The sequence below is a fragment of the Pantherophis guttatus genome, chromosome 5 (assembly GCF_059756535.1).
Source record: "Pantherophis guttatus breed Tessera chromosome 5, ASM5975653v1, whole genome shotgun sequence".
Classification (NCBI taxonomy): Eukaryota; Metazoa; Chordata; class Lepidosauria; order Squamata; family Colubridae; genus Pantherophis; species Pantherophis guttatus.
Window position 1 is genome coordinate 83,741,141 of NC_142067.1, and position 22,401 is coordinate 83,763,541.

General features: G+C 36.4%; 2 protein-coding genes across 3 annotated transcripts in view; both read left to right on the forward strand.

The window, feature by feature from the left end:
* Positions 1–261: 261 nt before the first annotated feature.
* On the forward strand, positions 262–9,472 carry LOC148113490 (uncharacterized). The gene is made up of 4 exons (XM_087895256.1): positions 262–459; positions 902–969; positions 5,353–5,664; positions 6,636–9,472. The coding sequence occupies exons 1-4, from the start codon at positions 415–417 to the stop codon at positions 6,661–6,663; spliced, it is 453 nt and encodes a 150-aa protein (XP_087751382.1). The 5' UTR covers positions 262–414; the 3' UTR covers positions 6,664–9,472.
* A 5,405-nt stretch (positions 9,473–14,877) lies between these two features.
* ASB9 (ankyrin repeat and SOCS box containing 9) overlaps positions 14,878–22,401 on the forward strand; it is a 48,057-nt gene continuing 40,533 nt past the window's right edge. For both annotated transcript variants that reach the window (XM_087895257.1, XM_034434921.3), the window contains exon 1: positions 14,878–15,235. In XM_087895257.1, coding sequence (XP_087751383.1) covers positions 15,142–15,235 — 94 coding nt within the window. In that variant the 5' untranslated portion in view covers positions 14,878–15,141. The remainder of the gene's footprint in view (positions 15,236–22,401) is intronic.

Consider the following 22,401-nt stretch of genomic DNA (forward strand, 5'->3'; position numbering starts at 1 on the left):
GGCTTAATTGGGGCTGAAATTTACATTGCTAAGTCATGCAGTCATGAAGTGAAACATCATATGAAGGCATACTTACTAATGGCAGTTTCAATAGTCCTGGTTCAGATTGTTAGGCCAAGAGCACTCTGTTATTAGGTAAGGACCTCACATTTCTCTTGCCCTGTTGTACTTGCCTCTATTTCAACTCCCCTCATCTCCCCCAATCTCTGCACTTCTGGCTGCCCGGCACTCTGCCTCCCTCCATGCCACTTGGCCACCCTGCACTCTGTCCCTCCAGGTGACCTTCACCACTTCTTCCTCAGGCTACTAACAAGGCATGTCCAGCCTGGTCCTTTGTGAGGCAGCTGCTGGCCATGCAAGGCCTTCCTGTGTGACCTTTCCAGCTTTTGTCAGCAGGGAGATATCAGCAGCAGGATGTCAGCAGCCTTTATCAGCAGCAGGAAGAAAAAGATGGTGAAGGTCAGGAAACACTATTCACATACTGGTTAGATTTCTTTATTGAGGCCTATACCTAGTTAATGTGACTGATCTAGGGAAAAAAACTAACAGGATCAAGCTTAGTTAGTAATGGATTAGATAGTAAACTGAGCTGAATTCTTAATGGAAATACTAACAAGATTGTGGGCTGGTCTGTACATGAAGCTGAAGATATATATCTTGGGAAAGGAATCCGTCCATGTTCATTTTAAGTTTATATTACTTGTACATTGTCTTTTAAAGAACTTCTGGTTCCTGACTTGCTAAGCCAATTTCAAAACATGGTGTACATGGCTTCCGTGTTTCATCAGCCACAATTTGACTAAAAATCTGTTACTTGTTTAATTATTCTGGTTAGGCCCAATTTAATAGACTGGAGGCTTTCTTATAACAAGGGTGTTTATTTATTTCTTGTCTTCCTCAGGATTACATTTGGACAGCTGAGGTTCTGACAGGAGCAACGACTTATATACAGAGGAGGCGGGGCAAAAGGTAAGTAGGGACCAATGGAAAGGAGCATAGTGACATCACACAATAGCATATATACAAATATACATATTTACAGAAAACAGGTTAGGTATTTTCAATTGTAACAAATCTCCCTCTAAATTACCTAACTAATAGTAAATTATTAATTTTATATATGTACATTAAATTTAGAAGTCAAATATACATGTTGTTTGGTTGCTAAGGGTTTAGTGAGAATGTCAGCAATTTGTTCACTAGTATCGCAATGAACAGCTTTAATAAATCCTATACTCGATAATTGTCTCACATGCTTATATTTGATATCGATATGTCGAGATCTTTGGCCTATTGCCTCGGAAGCTGATATATCTATTGCTGCTTTATTATCTTCATTGATGATAATGGGATAAATGGGTTCAGCCCATATATTAGACAACAAATCATCAAACCAGGTTAGGTTATTGACTGCTTTAGATAGGCAAACGTATTCGGCTTCTGCTGTAGAGGTGGCAATTAAATTTTGTTTGCCAGTATACCAATGTACCGTGCAACCATTTATAAGGAAAACATAACCGGAGGTACTTTTTCGGCTCTTTGGGTCTCCAGCCCAATCTGCATCAGCATAACAGGTCAAAGTGGGCTTTTCAGAAATGAATGGTTCTAAATATAAACAGACATCAGCACTAAATTTTAGATACCTTAGAATTCTTTTGATTCCTTCCCAATGATATACACTAGGGCTGCTTACGTGTCTTGACAACAGATTAATAGCAAGAGTGATATCCGGTCTGGTCCAATTAGACATATACAGTAATGATCCAATAATAGATCTATACAAAGTGTTTTCTTTAAATGGCTCGTGTTCATTGTGCATGTTTCTAGTGAAGTCAGTTGACATGGGTGTCTCGCAAGTTTTTGAGTTTATCATGTTGCACTTTTGTATAAGTTCTATAATTTTTTCTTTTTGGGACAATTTGAACCCCTTATCCGTTTTATCAATTTGGACTCCTAAATATTTGTTTACCTTTCCTAATATTTTTAAGTTGAAATGTTTACCCAATTGTTCAGCAAATTCATCACATTTGATTTTATCATGTCCAAAATACAATATGTCGTCAACATAGATTAGTACATATTCAATAGAATTATTCTTTCTTTTAGTGAAAAAACATAGATCCGATGAAGTAGCTATAAAACCCATATCTTTAAGTATTTTTGACAGACATTCATACCATCGTTTACCAGACTGTTTTAATCTGTAAAGACTCTTATTTAATAGCCAAATTTCTCCCTTTTTTGTATTCTTTCCTGGGGGTGCCTTTACATATATTTCCTTATCAAGATTAGCATCTAGATATGCAGTTTGTACATCAAACTGATACACGTCTAAATTTAAAATGGAAGCTAGTACTAATGCAGTCTTTACACTCTCTGCTCTAACAATAGGAGAGTATGTGTCTTCATAGTCATCAGGGAATCTTTGGGCAAATCCTTGAGCTACTAACCTAGCTTTATATAGGAATTTGCCATCTTCTAGCTCTTTGATTTTAAATATCCATTTAGTACCAATGGGGGACTTATCTGCGGGGGGATCTGCTGGTGAGTACACATTTAGTTCCTTCAAACTATCCATCTCCTTTTTCATTGCTTCCTCCCACTTAGTTTTCTCTTCTAGAGGTAATTTAAGTATGTCATCATACGTATTGGGTGTTAATTTTTTGGCATTGAGAGATAGTACGTAGTCATCAAATCTTTTGGGAATTGTACCTCTACTTGATCTAATGGGCCTATCAGGAGGAGTTTCATCACCTTGCATAAACCTTACTTCTTTCTCAGTTAATGGGTCTACTTTTAATATAGGATGCCCCTTTTTCCATTCCTCATTAATTTCCTTTTGGTAATTGTGTTTGCCTGTCTTTATGACCTTGGTCTCAGTTACTGGTGAATTCAGTTTTTTGTGAGTGGGTGTAGTGTTCTCTGACTCGGGGCATAATTCGTTAAGATGTATTCTGGACCAATTAGAGTGTTCATGGAACACAGCAGATCTAGACACAATGAAATGGTTGTTTTTATCTATAAAACGATATCCCTTAGTTCCTGATTCATACCCCATGAACCTTAGTCTTTTAGATACTTTCTCTCCTTTGTGTCTCAACTGTTTAGGCACATATACATCTGCAGTTACGGCAAATATTTGTAGATGTCCGATCTTTGGTTTCTTTTTGTACATGAGTTCATATGGTGTTTTATTAATTACACTGGACCATAATCTATTTAGGGTATAATTAGAGTAAGTAAGGGCTTCTGCCCAGAAGGATTGATTTAAACCAGCATTGTCTAACACACATCTAACCATGGTTTGTAATAAACCATTTTTTCTCTCTACGACCCTGTTCTGGAAGGGTGAAAAAGGACAAGATTTAAAGTGTAATATTCCCTGCATTTTTAACCAATTGGTAAATTCGTTAGACAAAAATTCTGATCCTCTGTCTGTCATTATTTGCTTGATTCTTACATTATGTTGAGTTTCTACTCTTTTAAAGAATTCTTTGAATTTTTTGAAAACTTCACTTTTATGGATAAGAGTGTACACGAACCCAAACCTGTTGTAATCATCGACTATAGTTAGGAAATATTTTTTTCTGTATTTGACCGATGGTTTCATTGGGCCTACGACATCCATATGTACTAATTGAAAAATTGATTGTGTGGTGTGAGTGACTTTTTTGGGCTTAGGTTTGTTTTTGAGCTTAGATGATTTACATACCGAACATTCCAAATAATTTTTATAACTTTTTATTTTTATGTCTTTGGAACATTCTAACATTTTCTGTATAACAGGGAAACTTGCATGTCCTAGCTTTCTGTGAAGTAAATGGGTACAGTTGTCGTGTATAGGTTTACCATTGTGTAATTTTTCTGATATAGTGGTTTCAACAGTTGGCATATTATTACCCCCTTCATAACTATCTGATTCTGCCTCTTTGTTTTTTAATTGAGAGTGTGCACAGATTAACTCGTTATTTTGTGGTAGTAGATATGTTAGTCCTTCATTAGTGAATAGTTTGTCTATGTTCCTGTTGTTTTTAGTCATGAATACTTTTCCATTTTTGAACGTAGTCTCTATCCCATTTTCTGCGCTTAGTTTTAGAGTTGCCAATATATTATGCGGAATTTCGGGTATAAATAGTACCCCCTCTATTTTTCCTATACCTTTTATATGCGTGTCACCTACTCCTCTTACTAGAACTTCATTTTGATTTGCTACTTTTATGTAATATTCCCTTTCTGTGAAGTAGTTGAGAATTTTTCTATTGTGAGTTGTGTGGCTTGTGGCTCCAGAGTCGATGAGCCATGTGTTGAGTGAATCTGATGTTGATGTATTACTGTCTTTTATTCCATATAGTGATCCATTTCTGTTTTCCCTAGGGTTGTCTCTGTATCTTTTCTTTTCTTTTGAATGGGGTGATTCCCTGCGTTTATATCTGTAGTCAGGAGAAGTTCTATCTGAGAAATGTATTCTTCTATCTGATCTATCTTTGTGATAATATGTATCCTGCGTTCTTGGGGCAGTCTCTTTTTTGATGTCTTTCAGATCCACGTATTGTGCATTCATGTGGGTATCTGTCTCTGACTCTGAAATCTACTCTTTTTTGGTTTCTGCCTTCCCTTTGATGTACAGATCATTCCCTTCTAAGTTTGTCTTCAGCTATAAGTTTATTGGTAAGGTTTTCTAAGGTAAGATGTTCTAAACTTAAGCTATCAAGTAAAGTAATGTAGTTATCCCAGCTGGTGTCTAATGAATTGATTATAATGCTTTTCATAGTGCCATCAGATATATTTTCCCCCCTTTGGATGAGCTCTGCTCTGGTTGCATTCAGATTTAGAATATGTTCACTCATGGGTGTATCATGTTTTAGTCTGGCAGAATGGAATTCTCTTGAAATTCTAGTAGTTGTGGCTACACTTTTGCTATAAAATAAATTAAATAATTTTTGGTATATTTCAGATACAGTTAGATTATGTTCAAGACTAGGAAAAATACTTGGGGATATAGAAGCAATTAGTATATAGTATGATGGAGGCAGTCCATTTCATAAGTCCAGGGTTTGTCTGGTGGATCATCAATAAAGAATAAAATGTTTTCCCTCAAATATATAATTTGTAAATGCTGGCTCCATTCCATTAGGTTGTTTCCATCTAATTTTAATTTTATAAAGTCTGTAGGTAGTGTCCCAGAGTGTTGTGAGAAATTACTTACATTCAGGAGCTGTCCATGGTTTAAAACCTTAGCATACTCGCAATAAGGCATAGGTATACTAGAAGCATGTCTGTATTGACTTATCTCTATGTTTTGGCTGGATCTGCGCTGACTTGTATTTATGTCTTCTTCTTTTTTCTTTGCAGGTTCGTTCTGCGCATGCTCAGGCCTCATTCTTCCCCAGCAGTCGACGAGAGAGGATCCTGTGCTTGCGGCTCCCGGGATGAAGTCCCAGTCGGCCTTCTGGTCTTCGGCTTTGTCTCCGGAAGGCCTCTGGTGGCTGAAAAATGTCCAGGATGCCGTCCAGCTCATCGGGAAGTCTCTGAAACTGCGGCGATCAGCAAAATCTTTATCGGAGGCTTGGCGGCCATGTTTTTTGATGCGGCTGGAAAGCGGAGCTCGATGCGGACTATCATTGGCAGTGAAATCGGGTCGCTCAACAAGGTGTTCTGCGGCAGGTAAGTATGGTACTTTTAATTTTGGTTCTTGGTTGTCCTGTGTGGGCCTCTGGTAGTATTTTTCAGGGTATGGTTGCCAGTGCGTTTTTTCTCGGGTGACTAGTTCTTCTTTTAGATAGTCTAGTTCTTTTTGACTTTTGATAGGTGTCAGTTTAGAAATTTCTCTTGCATTTTCTGATTGTGTGTTTGGTATTTTTAGTTTAGTCCCGAATGCTGCAGTTAACACCTGCATGGCATTATCTATTTCTAGTTCAGTAGGTTGAGTGTTATATTGGTTATATAGTTGTTTTTTATTTATTTCTGGAATCGGGTAGGTATCTTCTTGGTAGGTTTTGTTTCCCGCTTTGTAATTTAAAATTTGGGATTCCTTTAATGATTGGTCGGCCATTTTGGGAGTATTAGGTAGACAAGATGGCCGCCATAAAAAAGGCGCGAAACTATCGCCATCTTCAGCGTTAGTTTTGTAGTCAGGGGTTGACTTTTTTACCTTGGATTTTTCTTGTTTATTATGTTCGATCTCTTCATCTGCTGCTGTTCCGTGATTGTTTATTAGGCTGCGGAGTTTCACAAGCAGATTTGATTCATCTGTAGTTGTTTCTATTAACTCTAGTATTTTTCTTTTTACTTCACCTTCTTTGTTCGAGGCTGAGGGAGTTTCTTCTGTTCCAGCTAGTGGTTGTTTGTGTTTTGTTAGTAATTCATTTTCGTGTAATTGTATGTTTTTCTTCATGTCTTCAGTTAGTGTGTTTTTGTCAGGAGTCAGCTGGGCTGCCATTCTTTTTGTTATATATCTAGTGGCAGGTCTTCTTTTTTCTTTTTGTGATTCTTGCATTTTTATGTTTGGTTGGGCCTACCAAACCATCCTCTTGCTACCAAATTGTTACTTGTTTAATTATTCTGGTTAGGCCCAATTTAATAGACTGGAGGCTTTCTTATAACAAGGGTATTTATTTATTTCTTGTCTTCCTCAGGATTACATTTGGACAGCTGAGGTTCTGACAGGAGCAACGACTTATATACAGAGGAGGCGGGGCAAAAGGTAAGTAGGGACCAATGGCAAGGAGCATAGTGACATCACACAATAACATATATACAAATATACATATTTACAGAAAACAGGTTAGGTATTTTCAATTGTAACAAAATCTCAAGTTCAGGCATAACAAGTGAGAATCAACCACATAAGAAAAAAGCACTCTTTCTATGTGCTTGATTCTTTTGGAACTTGACCTATCTCTATATTTTATGCTTATCCATGGTTTATGATACCTGTGAACATATCCCGTAAATCAGATCTGCTGACTGGAAATTGTAATTCACAATACAGTCTTTTGAGGAGCCAGGGGCAAGCACATTTTAAAGCTAAGAGAGATGGAGACTAAGAATGCAATTAATAAGTTAAAAGTAAATAAGTTATCAAACTTTCAAGGCAGTATTTATTTGTTTGATTGTTTTGTTGGAAGAAAAATCCATCTGATTCAGTTCCAAGGTGGGAGAAAGGTACTGGAAACAAAATGGAGGCTGGAGGTTGCTTTATACTGACATGGGCAGGCAGAAATCGAGGCAGAATAGTTAACAGTAATAATGTCCTTTAATTATTACTTTAACAACAGAGTAACGTGAACAGCTAACTGCATGAACGGTGTGAGCGAGCAAGCCCTTATACGCTGACAGCTCTTATATACCTGAGCTGTCAGTGTCTGACCCAATCAGCACCCTCGTAATTCCCGCCAAACTAGCGCCCTCTTCTGGCGGCTGCGATTACGCGTGTGCCAACTGTCAGGACATAACACAGGTAGATTGAAAAGAAGGTCCATTTATTGATGAAGCAGAACCAGCAAGCACTTGTGATTTTGGGCAGCTGACAAAATGGAGTTGAGCATGGGTGGGTTTTTATACCATATGTGGCCCTTGTATTTGAGCTTCCTGTTCCTGTGCAAGAACATGTCCTTTAATATACTACTGGCTGTTGTCAGATTCCTATGGGGTCATGTAGGGGTTATGTAGGGGTCATAGCTAGCTCTATAGGCAAAAAAGGAAATGCAAATCCTAGGTGTTTGACTGAGCTAATCTGGTCAACCTCTGATTTATTGTTTAAATGAGCTCCCAGGCTTCTGTGACTTTGAAGTTTAGACTGCTCTGGGGGTGGTTCAATGAAGGGGTTTGTGTTCTGAAAAAGTGTTGGGCAATTCCTATTGTGGCTAATGGCTTTCGTCCTGTGTTGGATCTTGAGTGAGGGGCTGCTTTCTAATCCTACCATTCTGCCAAGGAGTTTCGAAATATCCTGTCTTGAATGGATTACCAAATCTGCATTTTTAAAAGCTGGCCTTCTTAGTTTCTGCTTGGAGGCAGGGAGACTGGGGCTGGTTTCTGTTTCCCTCCATTTCTCCCTTTGAGGAAATACAATATCCTGCCTTTTTAATATTCCTCAAAATATTTCATTCTTCGGGGGGGGGGGGGGGCTTCCCACAGTTTTATTACATTTTTGAGGCCACCTGATTTCAGATGACTCTGGGAATATAGCAATTTAGAACATTGGAGGGGGAATCCTATAAAACAGGCAGAAAGAACTGCACAAGTCCAAAGAAAAGCATACATTATAACAAAAGACAATGAGGAGAGGAGAGGCACTCCCATACAGCAAGGCCTGGGAGAACTGCCATATCTTTAGTAGAAGATATTGTTATTCATTCTGATTTTTTCCACTCCGAATAAGGCCATTGTATTCATTATCACCTTTTGCTCTTTCTCCCTCCCCAACAAATTCAGTTAATATAATACTTTTTCATTTCCAAAGTCACATTGTATAGATTAAGCTCATCCACCTTTTTTTTTTTTAAAGTGCAGCACACTTTGGTTGTTAATAGAGATTGAGAATACATGAATTAATTGTTACCTTGATTTTATTTATCTGTTAGTATGCCATGTTTCCTATGTTCAAATAAATTTACAAAAAATTAAACACCATTAAAAAAACAAAATATTTTTCAAAAGTACAGTTGTTAGTAGCAACTCTTAATTAGTTATGTGTGTAAAATATAATTGAGAGCTGTAGTAATTTTATATGTTGATGATTAATAAAATCAACTACTTGCTCTCATCTAATACATTTCAACATTTAATTAGCAAATTTCAAATGTGGTCTGTGTGTTATGTGTATATGAATATAACCATAGGATTTTTTTCTACAAATACCTTCCCCATTTTATTGGGATTGGCATAGCTGCTATTCTCACTTTTATCTATTTTAAATATAATTTAAATAAAGCAATTTATATGTTAAAATACTCTGTGGCTAATCAGATGCCTTGGGGAAATCCACAGAGAGAATCTGCTCATATTTGCCAGCAACTAATACCATAGATCCACTCTGCCTCTGATTCTACAGGAAGTGTATGGCTATTTTATAGCCCTTAGTAGACTTACACATTTGTTTCACCCATGAATTTGTCTTATCCTCACTGAAACCCAAATGAATACGGGACCAATAGTAGGAAATTCATGAAAATCACCCCCTGCATTGACTATTTGTTCTAGTATGGATACTTATTTTAGTAAGTGAAAACTTCTTTTTTTTTAATATACTTTATTGATTTTAAAATTTTAAAAAACATCGAATCTCTGTTAACATCTGAGGTGTCGTGTAATTACATATTTACATTATATACATATCGATTACATTTGAATCTACCATTATTGAAAATAAGCATAACCTTACAATCTCATTCTATTATTCCACCATTTGTACCACCTTTCCCATACTGCATTGAATTTTGAGTTCACATCATTATTAAGATCACTTGTTAATTTTGCCATTTCTGCGCACTCTAAGATTTTGTTTATTAGTATTACCTCTGGAGGGGTTAATTTGTCCTTCCAGTATTTTGCAAAAATTAACCTGGCCGCTGTTGTAATATGAATTATAAGATGTATCTTATCTTTAGAAAATCCATCTCCGATCATTCCTAATAAAAAGATTTCAGGGGATAATTCTATTTCTTCTTCCACTATTTCTCATAACCAGTTTCGTATTTTTGTCCAAAACTTTTTTGTCTCGGGGCAGGACCACCACATATGATAGAAGGTGCCAACCTCCTTTCCACACTTCCAACATGTTGCTGAGGCGCTGGGAAATATTTTTGCTAATCTAGCTGGCGCTAGATACCATCTATGGAAAATTTTGTAATGGTTCTCCCTATAGGTTGCTGATTTAGTCAGATTGTAGTTTCTGTTCCAGGCCTCCTCCCAGTCATTGAAATTTAACCTATAACCAATATTTTTTTCCCAAATATTTAATTGATTTCTGGCTATTCCTTCTGCCCTGTCCTCGCCTAGCAGCAAGTTGTAGAATTTCGCTAACATTTTCTTTTGAATCCCCAACATAATTTTGTCCAAATTGTTGTGCTTCGCCTCTATACCAAATTGGTCCCTATCTTTTTGATATCTTGATCTTATCTGTAAGTAGCTCCACCAGTCTAAATTAAAGCCTTGATTTCTTAATATTTCCCGAGATTTAAGGATTCCGTTGTCATCTAATATGTCTTTATACGTGCCGAATTTTAGAATATCTCTTTTATTTGAGGCGGTCAGGGCCTCCATAATTGAAAGCCAATTTGGTACTTTCACATAAAATCTTTGCCTAATTTCTTCCCATGTTTGAATAAGGGTCTCCCTTAATTTATGTTTATGAAAATATGATTTTTTTTTGTTCTTTAAATCCCATAAATAGGCGTGCTAGCCTGCCTGTAGATCATGGCCTTCTAATGTCAAGATTCTCTTGTTTTGTAATGTGACCCATTCTTTAATCCATACTAGTTTAGCCGCCTTCTGATATACTTCCCAATCAGGTAATCCAAAGCCACCCATGTTTCTTTTCCCTTGTAGTGTCTTATATGCAATCCTTGCCTTCTTCCCTTCCCATAAAAAGTCTCGCACTTTCTTTTCCAGATCCAAGAAATATTTTTTGTCGAGATTCACTGGTATAGTTTGGAATAAAAATATAATTTTGGGGAGAATGTTCATCTTGATTGCTGCAATCTTACCTGTTAGGGATAGTTTTAACTTCTTCCATCTATCTATATCCTGCTTTATTTTTTGTAGTAATGGGATGTAGTTATCCTCCTTTAAAGAGGAGTATCTTGAAGTAATCCATATTTCCAAGTACTTTATTTTCTTCACTATCTGAAGATCTAAGGACTTTTCTAGCTCTTTCTTATTTGCCTCTGTCACATTTCTTACTAATATTTTAGTTTTTGTTTTATTAAGTTTAAAGCCAGCAACTTCTCCATACTGTTGTACTTCCTGGAGTAATTTAGGGCCAGATTTCAAGGGATCTTCTATTATTAAGGCCACGTCATCCGCAAAGGCTTGTGTTTTAAATGTTTCTTTCTTGATTTGAAGTCCTTTAATTTCTTTGTTATCTCTGATCTTTCTAAGTAAAATTTCCAGCGCCATTATAAAAAGTAGAGGAGACAAGGGGCATCCCTGTCTAACTCCCTTTTGTATCCAAAATGTCCGCGTCTTGTCCCCATTTATTAGAATACTTGCCCTCTGTTTATGGTAGATATTTTCGATCATCTTTCTAAAATTTGTCCCAAATCCCATTAGGTCAATTTGGTTAACCATAAATTTCCAGTTCAGGTTATCGAACGCCTTTTGGGCATCCAAAAACAGTAACGCCAGCTATTTTTCTGGGTGCTGCTCATAATATTCTATGACATTTATTACAGTCCTCAGATTATCTCTCATTTGCCTCCCTGGGAGGAATCCCTTCTGATCGTTATGAATCCAGCCATTTAAAAATTTTTTTAGTCTTTCCGCAATTATACTTGTAAATAATTTGTAATCTGAATTTAGTAAAGAAATGGGCCTATAATTTGCTATTTGTTTCGGGTCAGCACCTTCTTTCAATATGAGTGTAATGTAAGTTTCCTTCTAGGAGTCTGGGATTCTTGTGCCAACTAAAACCTCATTAAATATTTCTAACAATTCTAGTTGTAGTTCTTCCTCAAATTTTGTATATATTTCCCCCGGAAGACCATCTGGGCCTGGTGTTTTGTTTTTTTTAATTTTGGTAAGAGCCAATTTGAGTTCTTCTATTGTGATTTTATTGTTTAGCATTTCCTTCTCTTCTTCTGTTATCTGTGGCAGGTTAGCTTCCGTCAGGTATTGTTCAGTTTTGTCTGGGTCGATCCCTTCATCTTTATATAAGGCTTCATAGAATTCTCTCACTGTTTCTAATTTATCCTCTTCTTTTGTCAAGATATCACCTTTGGAATCTTCTAATGTAAGGATTTGATTTTTTTCCTGTTCTTTTTTTAATCTATATGCTAGCCACCTTCCAGACTTATTAGCATTCTCAAAATGATAATGTTTTATTCTCTTAATTTTTTGCGCCAACTCCTCCTGATCCAGAATATTGAGATTATGCCTTGCCATCATCCATTTTTGTTTAGCCACCTCGTCTCCCGGGTTTTGTTGTAATTTACTATCCGCTTCTTCTAGCTTCCTATTATAAGCCTCCCTAGCTTTCCTTTTTTCCTTATTTTTGAACGCCATATGCGATATTGCTACTCTCTCACATACGCTTTCATGGTATCCCATACAATTTCCTTCGCCATGCCTTGCTTACCATTTTCAATAAAGAAGCGCTTGACTTCTTCATTTAATTTTATTATAAACTCTTTTTCATTCAAAAGGTTAGTCCTTAGACTCTCTGTTGCTTTCTCTTATTTGTATAATGCCAATTTATTTCAAGAAGTTTATGATCTGCCCAGGTATTTGTACATATATCCGCTTTCTTAATTTCTAGACCTAGTTTTCTAGTAGTCCATACCATGTCAATTCTGGACCAAGAGTTCTGTGAAGTTGAGTAAAAAGTATATTGGGGATCATACGGGTGTAGAGTATGCCACACATCAATTAAATTTATTTCATGCACCAGATCGAAAAAGCTTTTTGGCAGAGGTAATCTTTTATTTTTTTTTCTTTCCCCACTTTTATAATCTTTCTCTGGGTTGACAATACCATTAAAGTCCCCTAACATACATATTTCAACATGGGCCCAATTTCCTAATTGTTCATGTAGTTTTTTGTAGAATTGTCCCTGTTTTTTATCATCAACATCATTTTTGAGTTACCTCTCTTAATTTCTACCATTAGAGTTCTCCCTTTGGTGTCTTTATATTTTAATTCTGCCTCAGTTCCTTTTTTTCACATACATAACCACTCCCCTTTTCTTTTTCTCTGCTAATGACATAAATACTTTGCCAAATTTAGTAAATTCTAGGCTATTTACCTCATCTTTTTTTATGTGAACCTCCTGTATACAAATGATGTCTGGGTTCTGTTTTAACATTTAGGGATAAGATTTTTAGGCCGTCCATTTCTAGTGTTATGTCCGGTTTCTAGTTCTTGTTTGTCTTTAATGTTACTGCTCTTACTTATTTTAGTAAGTGAAAACTTCTCATCCATAGCTACTCATAAGTTACTCATCACATATGTGATTCTTTGGGACTGCATCAGGAAAAATTACCTTTCCTCTCTTTGTACTTCGCTATGCTGTGTTGAAAAAAGCCTTCTTTTTTCTTGTTTATGCTAATTGTGGTTGTATGAGAGTAATTCACGTACTCGCCTCTTCAGATTATCTGAATTTTCTTGAACACAGTTGTATTAGGGCTCCCAGATCTGAACTAAGAAAATCTGGACAATGATCAGATGGAAGCAAAGAAACTAGGCACTATCGCTTTACTGCCATTTCACAATCTTTTATCTGGTAGCATTAATTGTATAATAGAATGTTTTCTTATTTATTCCTTTAGCACATGTTTTCTTGCATTATTTTAAGATTGCATTTGTTATTAGGCAATTTGTCTATGCGTGGCAGTGAAAAAGAGGGCTGGAAATGAAAATAATGTATGGTCTGTATTTTCTAGTTTGGAGAAAATGACTGAATGTTTTGGGGGGCTTGCCTCATACTCAATCAATCTCTCAACAAGTCAACCAGGTAGTCTAAGGTTATGAGTAGGCAACCTGTTTTCTTGTCATGGTTAAGAAATTGCCAGAGGTGTCTCCAAAATGCTCCACCAATTTAGTAAGCCTACTAAACACTATTTGCTTCTTTTAGATACTATACTATATATACTATACTGACTACACAATGAATAAAATGGATAGATGTTTGGCTGAAGGGCAATACTACATGATCTATATAGATCCATCACACTATATTCTTTAGGAACAGGCAACATTATTCAGAGTGCAGAAAAAGAATTGGAAATATTTTACTTTGTGAATACTCTGGATTTCTATTTTTTTTAAAAAAAAAAATTTGCACAAAAAACAGCCTTCCCTACCCTGCCACCCTCCAGATGCATTTATTTATTTTATTTATTTATTGGTTCGATTTATATGCCGCCCTTCTCCGGAGACTCAGGGTGGCTTACAATGCATTAAGCAATAGCCTTCATACTTTTGTATATACTTGCTTAGTAGGGCTTTTGCCCCCCCCCCAAGTGGTGTTCTTTTTTATACAAAGTCAGCTTATTGCCCCCACAAACCGGGTCCTCATTTTACCTACCTCAAAAGGATGGAAGGCTGAGTCAACCTTGAGCCTGGTGAGATTTGAACTTGCAGTAACTGCAGGCAGCTGGTGTTACTTAACAGCACTTTAGTCTGCTGCGCCACCAAGGCTCTACATTACAACTTTGCATTACAACTCCCATTAGCTTCCAATGACACCCCCCATAAAGAAGTGGGTAAGCATGCTGAGACTTTAGCCCAAATACAACTAGAGGATGAGACGATCAGGAAAACTGTCAGAGGAATTATAACATTGAAAATTTAGTTTTTCAAACATATGGCTTTAATATCCACTCTAATGTTGTCCATTTCTTTGTGAAAAAGGATAGTTTGCCATTTCTGTATAGGCTTGTGTTATTTTTGAATGCTTCTATGTCTGAAAATAACATAATGTATGCTTTGTGATGAAAGCAGAATAGATGGTACTAAAATGTCTCTCTTTCCCTTCCTCTCCTCTTCCCCCTCCCCTTTCCCCTTTTTCTGTTATAAATCCCCTGAAGGCAGACTTAGCTGAACAAGTTAAACTAGTTCTTTCTGTCTTGTTTTGTTGGCAAATGAGAAGTTACTTTCTTATAAAAACAGAAGGGAGGCGTGCTGATTGGATATGGTACTAGAAAGGATATGACATCAGCCATATTCCTCACTTTGTTCTGTGTGTCTTAAATCTTCTTATACTTTTTTATTCAGTCAATGAAGAGGTGTTCTGAAAATGTCTTATATGTTTTGGACACTGTTGACAGTAGCTGCAGAAATCCCTTAATAAATAACTCGTGGAACTTGAATCTGGGTTGTTTTTATTTTTGGTTGGTTAGTATGTTTGTTTTAAAAGAGGCAAGTTGGAATTTGAACTCTCATGATCTCAACTGTGAAGTGGAATAACTGTAGCCCAGTATTGCAATGGATGTGGAAGAAGAAGTTATCGGTCTTTGCCTATTTCGAAGTTCAGGAAGGGTCACTCATCCACGTTATTTACTTAATCCACTGATGGGTGGTAAGTACACACTCTGTTATCTGCAGTTTCATAGCCGAAGTGAAAAAGCCAGAGAAGTTGTGAGTTGGCAGTTAGCAGAATTTATTTCTTTAGAATAAATGTTTTTTCAGCAGAGAAAATAATCAATAAAAAGGATCAAATGCAGAAAACACAGAAGAGTATGCAACAAGAGTTGCTAATATAGAGATTTTTTTAAGGCTGAGAATTTAGAAATGTAAACTATATTATCTGTTTGACTTTTACATTGCTTCATAGCATCACCATAAAATATGAGAAAGTTGATTAGTTGGCATAATAATTTGAACAATATCCTTGGGTCCTCCTCTTTTTACTGTATGGATGATGCTTTGAATAATATTAGAGTTTGTGTATCTTTTACAGCTAGGGATAATTCTTTCAGTGTAATATTGGAATTGCAGCAACAATGACTTTAGCATTCACCCCATAATGTCTCACTGTTGATTTTCTGCTTGCAAACTTTTAATTTTTTTTTTTTTACTAAAAATGGCAGCATGCATATGCAATAATTACTATGATATGTTTGTGATCTGCAGTTTATGTTGAAATTCTATAGGGCTTCAGTGCTCTCAGCAAACATACTGATTTTCTGCAACAGAAAATAGGTTAACCTTAGTAGTTATTCCTACTTATACAGTATTCCATTTATATCAATAATAGGTGTTTATCAATAACAGGTATTTATATAAATTTAAAGCTGAGTCATATAATCTTAAATGCATTTTAATTCAAAAAGTTATATGTATTAAACAGGTTGCAAAAAAAAAGCAAAAAATTAAAACTGGGAGAAAAACATCTGAATTGTGACATTTTTACAACTCTAGACACTTGTATGGAAAATAGTTCCTTTATATTCAGTAGTCAGAAAGATTTTATTCCACCACCACCCTTCAATCCCTGAAGATTATAACTTCTGAGAAACAAGTTCAGAGTAGAGATATGAGATGAAGGATTTTTTAAAAATGAGAAACAAAGTTCCATTCTTCACTCTCAGAATTTTTCTGAGTCCCTACATCCTTAAATGTTAGAAAAAAATATTAATATATTTCTGCTATCTTTAATCTTCTAAATAATTTCTAAAAGTTATAGAAAGGTTTCTATGTAAACTTTGTGTATGTACACAATTCTTATACCTACTAGACAAACACAATGGTAAGCTGAATTTGTGGTAGGGACACAAATAATTTGCATGGGAGTAGTTTATAAGTAACATATATATGTGGTTCAACCCTTAACAATATTGTCAGAATTTGTGGTCTGGTAATCTAACAAAATATCAGTTGTTAAAAATATAAAATTTAAACTACATATTATTTAACTTGGGTATCTTGTAGATACCAGCTGATAATTCTCACATGTTGTATGATGCTCACTAATGATGCTTTATATTTTTAGTATGAATGCTATTGAGTTAAAAGTTGTTTTATAGCACACATAAAAAGAAAAGATTGGAAACCAACCAATATAATCAACTCTTAAATATAAGTACAAGAATATATTTCTTCCATCCTGGAAATATTTTACATCAATATGAAACTTAGTTGCCTTCTGTGTAAAACTTCCTACATCTGCCAACAACCATGTATTGATTTTGAAGGATTATAACCTTGATAGTTAGTATATTTTTTATTACTTTATTCATATAGAGCTGTGAGGGCGAACCTATGGCACACGTGCCACAAGTGGCACGCGGAGCCATATCTGTGGGCACGCAAGCACTACCTTAGCTCAGCTCCAACGCACATGTGCGTGCTGGTCAGCTGATTTTTAGGCCTTCCGGGCTCACCGGAAGTCAGGAAACGGGCCGTTTCCAGCCTCCAGAGGCCGTTTTTGTCCTCCCCAGGCTCCTAGAAAGGCTCTGGAGCCTGGGGAGGGCGAAAAATGGGCCTTCAGGTCCCACTGTGCCATCGCGTGCCAATAGCAGGGGGAGCGGGGGGGAGTCGCACTCACACGCGTGGGGGGGGCAAGGCGCATTGAATTATGGGTCTGGGCGTGCGTACGACCCCCCTGTGCTCCCCCCGCTTTTGGCACGCAATGGCAAAAAGGTTAGCCATCACTGATATAGAGAATTTCTCATGTAGGGAAATTTCAGATATATATTAGATCACTGACATTTGAAATATGACAACACTATCTTAATAGTATTTATTCAATTCAATGGTTCTTGCACAGTAACATTTACTCTTGAGAGCAGTTTTCTCTAAGGTGTCTGGCAGTTATTTTTCCATCAATATTACCCTGCTGTTGCAATTGAAATGTCAGGAATTGAACAAAGACTATCTTGTAAACTAAATTTAAGTATATATGTTATACCTAATAATAGTCAAATTATAAAAGTTTATACCCCTATAGAAAGTAACTGCCTTTTAATATTTCTTCAGACCCAAGTTCTTGCTTCTTTTTTAATAAAAATAAATTACATGCTAAAACGTATCTCTAGTACTTCCAGTACAGATCACACCCAAAGAAATCATCTTTGTAAATTTTGCTTTGTGACAGAAATCCTTCAAAGCAATTATTTTTTCTTACATTTTTCCTGTTATTCTAATGGTAAGTCTGTAGTTTGGATATGCTGATGGAATCAGCCCAGGGTATTACTGGGCTAAAGTGAAGATATAAAAATGAAGTGCTGACTTTGCATCTTTAACAAGAGACATGTTGGGAGGGCATGCCTGAGTTTATTACCACTTAATCTTTTTGCCTATGCAAATAATAGCTGCAGAATACAGAGCTGTTTCACCAAATTCAATGCCCTTTTTGAAAGGATATTTGATTCATTTATTTTGACTGAGCTGGAACTATTGGCACAATGCCTGTTAATTTAGCCAGGAGCAAGACTAATTTTGTAGCTGTGTTTAATTATTGAAACCTTTGAATGGTTTAACTCAGCACACACTTTTATTTGAAAACCTTTCTCTGTGAAATCAGCTGTGCTATTGACCTTATAACTCCCCTACTTTAACTAACATAGCATATGATCCTCCTCATGATTAGTGACTTTGTTTTCTGGAAGCTAACTATGTATAAAAGGTAAATGATAATAGCTCAGACCTAGCTACCACTACCACTGGGATATTTAGTCCTGTATTTATAGCTCATTTGGAGCTATTATATACCCTCACTGAAGATCAGTACACTCCTGGGATGGTAGTTGTCTTTCATCAAGTGCACAGCTTTGCGAGGACTTCCGGTGGCACCGCAGGCACTGACAGATGCTCCTTTTGGATCGTCAGCCCCGTGATTTCATTAAAACCGCCAAGACAGCGCAAATCAGCTGTCTGGCGGCTTGGAAACCTTCCCCTCTGGAGAAGAGAGGAAGGCGAGCAGCCGGACAAAGGTAGAGCTCCCCAAAAGCCCTAGGAGCAATTCTGGGGCTTGGAGGGTGAGAGTTCCCTGGTAGTTCAACTGAGCTCCGAATCCGAGGCTTTTCTGCTTCAAGCAGAACAAGATGCCGCAACCACCCCTGCAATCAACATTCAGATTCAAAATAAGCTTAAAACAGGCAAAACAAAAACAGGAGTCCTAGCAACTGCAAGTACTGAACTTTAACTCTGTGTCTATACTTCTTCCTTCTAAGACTTTTAAAACGAAAGCAAAAATGGCGCCTGAACTGTAACAGGGCGTGAAAGTGAAAGTTATAGTGAGAGTGATAGTTAACATCGTTAGCGCTTCTAAGGCTGTTTAAGATTACTGGGTTCTACAATAAAGAAAGAAAGATTTAAAGTGGAAAGACTACAGTTTGGAAATAAACCAGATAGATGGTTAGCCTACTTGTTAAGGAAAAAACAAAAGCTACGTACTATAGAAAAAATAGAATACAAAGATAAAGAGGTATATCAACAAAATATGATTAAAAAAGCTTTTCTAGAATTCTATACAAAGTTATATGCTAGTGATACAATTCAAGGCAAAGATATAGATAGATATTTACAGGAGGAGAATATCCCTGTAATTACACCAGAGCAAAGGGAAGGATTGAACCAACCAATAACTTCAGAAGAAATTATTTTAGCAATTAAACAGTTAAAGGGGGATAAAGCTCCAGGCAGAGATGGACTGACAGCTGTTTATTATAAAAATTTGCAGTTAGAAATGGTAGAACCGCTTAAGGAACTATTTTGTAAGATTCAAGCCGGAAGAGATGTACCCCCTTCTTGGAGAGCATCTTTTATTTCATTGATTCCAAAGAAGGATCAAGACCGTAGTCAACCTAAGAATTATAGGCCAATATCGCTTTTAAATACTGATTATAAGATTTTTGCTAAAATATTAGCAAATAGGTTAATGGTACTCATGCAACAAATGATTTATAATGACCAATCTGGATTTATCAGAAACAAACAGCACAAATAATAATGGTGGTTTAACAGAAACTTTTAAAATTGAAAAAGGAACAAGACAGGGATGCCCTCTATCACCATTATTGTTTATTTTAACTTTGGAACCTTTATTGAATAAAATTCGAAGGTCAAATAAAATAAAGGGAATTAAAATTAGACATCATGATTATAGATTAAGAGCATTTGCAGATGACTTGGTTGTTACTTTAACTCAACCAGTACAATCAGCTACAGGTTTAATGGATATAATTAGCCAATATGGACAAATGTCTGGATTTAAAATAAATAAACAAAAAACAAAGATAATAACTAAAAATATGACAGTAAAGCAAAAAGAAGACCTAGAAAGACTAACAGGATTTAGTAATCCTGTTGGGGAAATAGTAAAAAAGGTTAAATATCTAGGGGTATATATCACAGCCTCAAATGTAAAATTATATAAAAATAATTATGAATTGTTACGGCAAAAAATACAGAAAGAGATGGAGAATTGGGGAAAGCTACAATTATCTCTGTTAGGAAGAATAGCAGCAATAAAAATTAATGTTTTACCTAGGTTTCTATTTTTGTTTCAAATGATACCAATACTCAAGAAAGATGAAAATTTGAGAGAATGGCAGAAGGATATTAATAATTTTGTTTGGGCAGGGAAAAGACCGAGAATAAAGTTAAAAATAATGCAAGATATACGTGAAAGAGGAGGTCTTAAAATGCCTAATCTAAGATTATACTATGAAGCAGCTGTCCTAACAATAATTAGTGATTGGATTAACTCAACAGAAGAAAGAATATTGAACATTGAAGGATATGATTTATTATATGGCTGGCATGCTTACTTATATGATAAAAAGGTAGATAAGACCTTTAAAAGCCATATATTAAGGAATGCCTTGTTACGAGTTTGGAAAAAGTATCAATATAAGTTAAATTATAAGATACCTATATGGGCAATACCCAGACATGCGATAGAGAATATAAGTGTAGAACAAAAGCAAGAGGTGATTACTTATAAAGAGCTTCTTAAAATGGAAGGGGTGTATTGCAGTTAAAATCTTTAAATGCATTAAAAGAAGAAAGAATAATTCAAACTTGGTTTCAGTATGGTCAGTTGCAACCTAGATGGAAAGAAGATCAGAGAAATGGTATCATGCAGAACGAGGAAAATTTGGTAAAACAAATTAGAGACCAAGGTCAAATGCATATAAAAAGATTATATAATGTATTGATAGAAATAGATTCAGAAACGGAATTAGTTAAGGACTGCATGATAAAATGGGCACAAAATATTCAGGAACCAATAATGATGGAAACTTGGGAAAAAATATGGGTTAGAAATGTAAAATTTACACAAGCACAAAATTTAAGAGAAAATTTTTATAAAATGTTCTATAGATGGCATTTAGATCCTAAAAAGTTGGCTTGTATGTATCCAAATTTGCAATCTAAGTGTTGGAGATGTGATTATGATGATGCCACTTATTATCATATATGGTGGACTTGTAAAAAAGTTAAAGCATTTTGGATTAAAATATGGTGGATTATCCAAAATATTCTTAAAAAGAAGATAAAGTTTATTCCACAATTGTTTTTTCTGGGTATAATTACAGATTGTACGGTTATAGAGACTAAATTGATCTTAAATTTAATAACTGCAGCTAGACTTTTGGTGGCGCAATATTGGAAGAAGGAAGATTTGCCTACTATTGACGAATGGACATTAAAAGTAGCGAATCTGGCAGAAATGGTGAAGATTTCAGCATATTTGAAAGATCATTCACAAGAAAGATATATATCGGAATGGAGAAGATGGATTGATTATATTCAAAACAAATATCAGACTAAAAAGTATCAAATAGCTTATGAATGAATAGAAAAATTAAGAGTATTTATATTTAGTTAGGTAAAAGGAGAGTTAAAGTGTGAAGGGGGGGATAGGAATCCTTAGTTAATTAGTTTAGCTTAGCATATGATTGTTAATTTATTTATTTTTATTTATTTATTTTAAATTTATATACCGCCCTTCTCCCTGAGGACTCAGGACGGTATACAGCCAGAATTAAAAAACATAAAATACAAATATTAAAAAACAATTAAAATATATATAAATTTGGCCCAAAATTAAAAATACAAACCAATTAAAACATTTAAAATTTCTTCTTAAGCCAGCCCGGCTTGCTGGAAAAAGTGGGTTTTAAGGGCATGGCGGAAGGCACTAAGGTCTTGGATTCTCCTTATCTCTGGGGGCAACTGATTCCAGAGGGTAGGTGCCCCCACAGAGAAGGCCCTCCCCCTGGGGGTCACCAGCCTACATTGATTGGCTGATGGCACCCTGAGGAGGCCCTCTCTGTGGGAGCGCACGGGACGATGGGAGGTCGTCGGTAGCAGCAGGCGGTCTCAAAGATAGCTAGGCCTGATGCCATGGAGCACTTTAAAGGTGATAACCAGCACCTTGAAGCGCACCCGGAAGACCACTGGGAGCCAGTGCAGCTCGCGCAGGAGTGGAGTTACATGGGAGCGCCATGCTGCTCCCGTCACTAGACTAGCAGCAGAATGCGCTGCTGCATTCTGGACCAGTTGGAGCCTCCGGGTGCTCTTCAAGGGGAGCCCCATGTAGAGAGCGTTGCAGTAGTCAAGGCGAGAGGTGACGAGGGCATGAATGACTGTGCACAGGGAATCCCGATCAAGAAAGGGCCGCAACTGGCGAATCAGGCGAACCTGACAAAAGGTCCCCCTGGTTACAGCTGTCAGATGTTCCTCCAAGGACAGCTGCATATCTAGGAGGACTCCCAGATTGCGAGCCCTTTCTGT